Below are 3,997 nucleotides of genomic sequence, written 5' to 3'. Positions count from 1 at the left end.
CAGGTTCCCATTTGGCTCAACATTGTAAAATATGAAAGTGAAAAGCCATGTTTCGTGATTCTACGATTTTGAAAAATTGCTGTGATACTAGCGGCTGAGAGTTATCGGAAGCTTTCTTCATACAGTCATTGGGGTCACAGTGCATTAGTGTGCCTTCTTTAACTTTGTGCAGTGCTCAATAAGGTTTTGTGGATTCGGTCGCATGAGTGCGCTCTTGTGATATGATGTTGGTGGTTCCTGCACATGGTGCTCACTGCGCATGTTCTTCTAGATTCTGCTTTCTATAAAGGAGTGACGCAATAAAGTGATGTAAGTTTAGAGTAGTGCCTTCTGCTGGTCGTCTTTTTTGTGTCCATTGTTTTGCGCTAAACAAAGTATTTATGGATTTGCACCAACTAGCTCGCCAACGCATTGTGTTGAACGCAAGGAAATGCGGCTTTGCCTTGTTTGACTGTGTTGCGGGCACTTCTGAGGTACTGTCTGTCCAATAACCTTGATGGCATGAAAGTGCCGTCCACTTCTACGCGTTGCTTTCTGTTTCATTGTGGCATCACATCACATTATAATCACAATGTGTATGTACTTTTTCTAAGAGACCCATATTCCTATCCTTGTGTTATATTTGCTGACGCATTATTTATGTGCAAATGACCAGTGCTCCAAGTTCCATTTTATCACAAAGGAAACTACTCGTACCTAAACAGTTCTGTATATTAGAAAACCAAAGCCGAACTGCCGGACAGTACCAAGCAGCAGCCTTAGTGCAGTGTCAAGTAGTCAGATTTTATTGCTCATGCAGAGGCGCACAGCGCACCTCTTTATTACTTGCTGAACAATTAAGCTATGTGAAAACTGAGCATTTATGTAGCTTCAACCACATGCTATTGGCCATTGCTCCTGCCCTCAGCAAATATGGAAGATTATCATGGCATATCTTTTTCTAACTCTTTTTCCTTATTACAGTGGGATTATTGCGTGTGTAGGTAGGAAACGGATCATATAGGCAAGCAAAAGCCAACAAAGTGTAAACTTGGAACATTGATTGTACAGTTTGATGACCCAAAATAAGTAAAAATATACCATAAACGATTCGCAATTAACTTTTACTTCACACAGGGCTGCAGCATACAGTGAGCATACTGTATGCTCATAGCACGGCCGCTCAATGGAAACAAGGTGCGGCCTGCCGAACGCGCCTCTCCGCCGGTGATTGCGATAGTTCTTGTTCTCTCCGCCGCGCCGGTAGTGGCGCTGCACATCGGCGAATAAGGGGGGCCCACGGGGACTCGGGAGGCCAGGTTAGGTAGTAATGAAGAAGGTGGAACCTCAGACTAGCATCACCGTCAACAATAGAAAAAGTATCGTCGTGCAAAAGGCTACATAACTATGCACGGCGGCAGATGAAACGAAAAGTGGTTAGAGATTGAGGAGCAACAGTTAAATTGACAACTAACAGGTGTGCATGCGCTTACAGAAACGCACCTTAGAGACTCGGGAAGATCCACCAGTGGTTGAGAACTGTTGGGGAAGGGTGTAGTGGTTCCAGAGCTTACATATGAAAACGCAGTTATTTGCTTGGGGTTAGGCAATGCGCGCCGGCATGCGACCCGGCGTCGAGATGTGTCGATTGCGCGCGAGAGGGTGGCAGGCGCGATATTCGGCAAGGGAAAACGAAGCAGAAATAAAGACAGTACGAGAAAAATGAAGACAGGCAGGTACCGCAGAGTCACTTCAAGTGCTCTATTTGTGTGTGTTTACACCGATGACTTCCTCAATGATGTGGATTTACGAGTATCTTCAGTTGCTTTCTGTGTCGTGAAGGAAGCGCTGCTTCAGATATGGAACTAAAGATATAGAGTGGTGCTGACGTGCAAAACACGGTTCTTGTTGATTCTGAGCACAGGTTTAAAAAAAATAGGGCTTCGTTTAAGATGACGCATGACTCACAGAATGCAAATTTGTTTTATTTGAACCCTACTGTTCAAGGTTTGCAGTCTTCTCTACAAACGCAGGACCTTGCGGGAAAGAGGCTTTCTTGAAAGCCTGAGCACACTGTCCAAAGAGCTGGTAAGGTCACCAGCCCAGTTCGCCAGGAGGGGTCTCAGGAACTTTTTTAGAAATATCTCGCAACGCTCTCGACAGTGATCATTGTCCGTACACTTTGCACACCACATGAGCGGGCAAACCGTGAGGTGTGGGAGCACAGCACATGAGAGGAGCTGGCACAGTTTCCCACAGCGATAAACTTCAACAGACTGCAGAGCTAATTCGACGAAAGTACACAGCAGCTTGCATAACCAGACGACTTCAGGCCGCGGGTAGCTCAGTCCACCTTGGTCAAGACTGAATGTGAAGTGATACGCTCCAGCCCGCGAAGCACTTCCTTTTAGTCGCACCTTGCATTCACGGCACGCCACCTGTATAATTTCACAGATTCAGATTTCACTAATTGCGTCAATTTTCTTCAACTTGACCAATATTCATATGGCTAATCATAGAGTAGGCATGGTCATTTAAAAAAATAGAGCTCACCTTCTGCTCACAGACGAAAGCCAGGTACCCCGCCATGTATGTGAGCGGTGCGAACTCAAGGTGTGGAGGGACCTCGTCGTGCTTCATCACATGCTGCAACTTCCACAACACTGCCAAGGCTGCCTCCGGTATAGCTGGGTCTTCTCGGTCACCGTCGTGGTTCCAACCTTTCAGCGCTGTCTTGCACTCTGAACTTGATGGCGCGTTTCCAGTGCTGGCAGCCTGTAAAATCCCGACCTGTGCCCCAGAACATGGTTGGCGATTGCCACTTTTGCAAAAACCAAAACACTAGACACTTCAAGAAGCAAACAGCAGCCGAACCTTCAGCAACTTCTCTGCTGTGAAGACTGCTGCTCTTGCATCAACTCGGTCATTACCGCCGTTGAATTGGCGGAAGCAGCTGAACACAGACTCTACTGGATCGCTGTTGAGCCCACGGGTCAGCACGTACTTGAAGCTGCAGTGTTTTAAAAGCCAAACAAAAACAAGTATGGTTAACACCTTGAAGTCACGCATCACATTAGCCAAGCTATAATCAGAACGTGAAATTAGCAGGCAAATTTTCGCAAAATTTGTGCTTACCCCAGGTCGGTCAGCATGTACTCAACGACGGCAACCGTTGATCTAGTTGTCATTACGGTAGCCTCATAGGTGTCCTTTGTAAGCGACTGCATACGGGCTTTCATGCTTTCACGTCTCACATTTTCGAGGTAACTGATGAAGTCAACTTCAAGCCAAGCCAACCTATCATCCTCAGTTTTGACGAATGGCCTTTCCCTCAATTTCCAACCAGAAATGTCATGGAGGTCATACCACAACCCAACATATTTCATGAATGTGATAGTTGACCGACAATCCTGAAATTGCGCAGCCTTCTCATGTGATCGAGGATTTTTTTGAAGGTACTCGAGGATGGCGATTACCGTAGGCGAGAAAACCAATGTCGCGCGACAGACCTTCATCTTTTCAAGATTGCTGGGTTCAACGTGAGCTCGGCTCAACAGTCGCACTGGCTTAACAAGCATATCTCTCTGGATGTTGTAGAGTGTCTTCAGGAAAACGCCTCCTTTGATTGGCTCGATACCGTCGGACATTTCTCTTTCCAGCAAGTTCGTCCTTAAGTTTTTGATCAGGTGGCTGGGGTCAAATGATAAAAATAGAGGCTCGCCTTCGCGCTCTGGATGTGGGACGACATGCTGGAGTGTGTTGTCATCGGACAAGTTCCGGAACATGGCTGTGTTGGTTTGGTGGTTGTCAGTGACAATGCGGACAATTCGAAATCCTATTTCTTCAACTGCCTTGATGACACTGCGCGTCAGGAGAAGGAGCTTATCGTGCTTCAAATTTCTCGTAAAAAAATAACCTACTGGAATCACATATACTGTTGAGAGTCCACGCAAAACAAAGCAAAGAAGCCTGTTGGCTACCACAACAGCAGGTTCTCGCGCCTGGCACTGTACATCGA

General features: G+C 46.4%; 1 protein-coding gene across 1 annotated transcript; it reads right to left on the bottom strand.

Moving 5' to 3' along the window:
• Positions 1-2,000: 2,000 nt before the first annotated feature.
• LOC142574808 (uncharacterized) lies at positions 2,001-3,167 on the bottom strand. Its single transcript, XM_075683818.1, has 4 exons — positions 3,115-3,167; positions 2,854-2,989; positions 2,533-2,769; positions 2,001-2,417 (listed from the first exon to the last, which is right to left on the bottom strand). The coding sequence occupies exons 1-4, from the start codon at positions 3,165-3,167 to the stop codon at positions 2,001-2,003; spliced, it is 843 nt and encodes a 280-aa protein (XP_075539933.1).
• Between the last annotated feature and the right edge of the window lie 830 nt (positions 3,168-3,997).

Source organism: Dermacentor variabilis, chromosome 3 (genome assembly GCF_050947875.1).
Source record: "Dermacentor variabilis isolate Ectoservices chromosome 3, ASM5094787v1, whole genome shotgun sequence".
Lineage (NCBI taxonomy): Eukaryota > Metazoa > Arthropoda > Arachnida > Ixodida > Ixodidae > Dermacentor > Dermacentor variabilis.
The sequence above is the reverse complement of the archived record's forward strand: the minus strand, read 5'-3'. Positions and strand labels throughout refer to the sequence as shown.

Excerpts from the sequence above, each read along its gene's own strand:
- LOC142574808 (XM_075683818.1), bottom strand. The coding sequence starts at position 3,167 with ATGACAACTAGATCAACGGTTGCCGTCGTTGAGTACATGCTGACCGAC. Across the intron at positions 2,770-2,853 it reads CAGCAGAGAAGTTGCTGAAG|GTCGGGATTTTACAGGCTGC; the intron begins GTTCGGCTGCTG and ends TCTGGGGCACAG. Across the intron at positions 2,418-2,532 it reads CTTTCGTCTGTGAGCAGAAG|GTGGCGTGCCGTGAATGCAA; the intron begins GTGAGCTCTATT and ends GAAATTATACAG.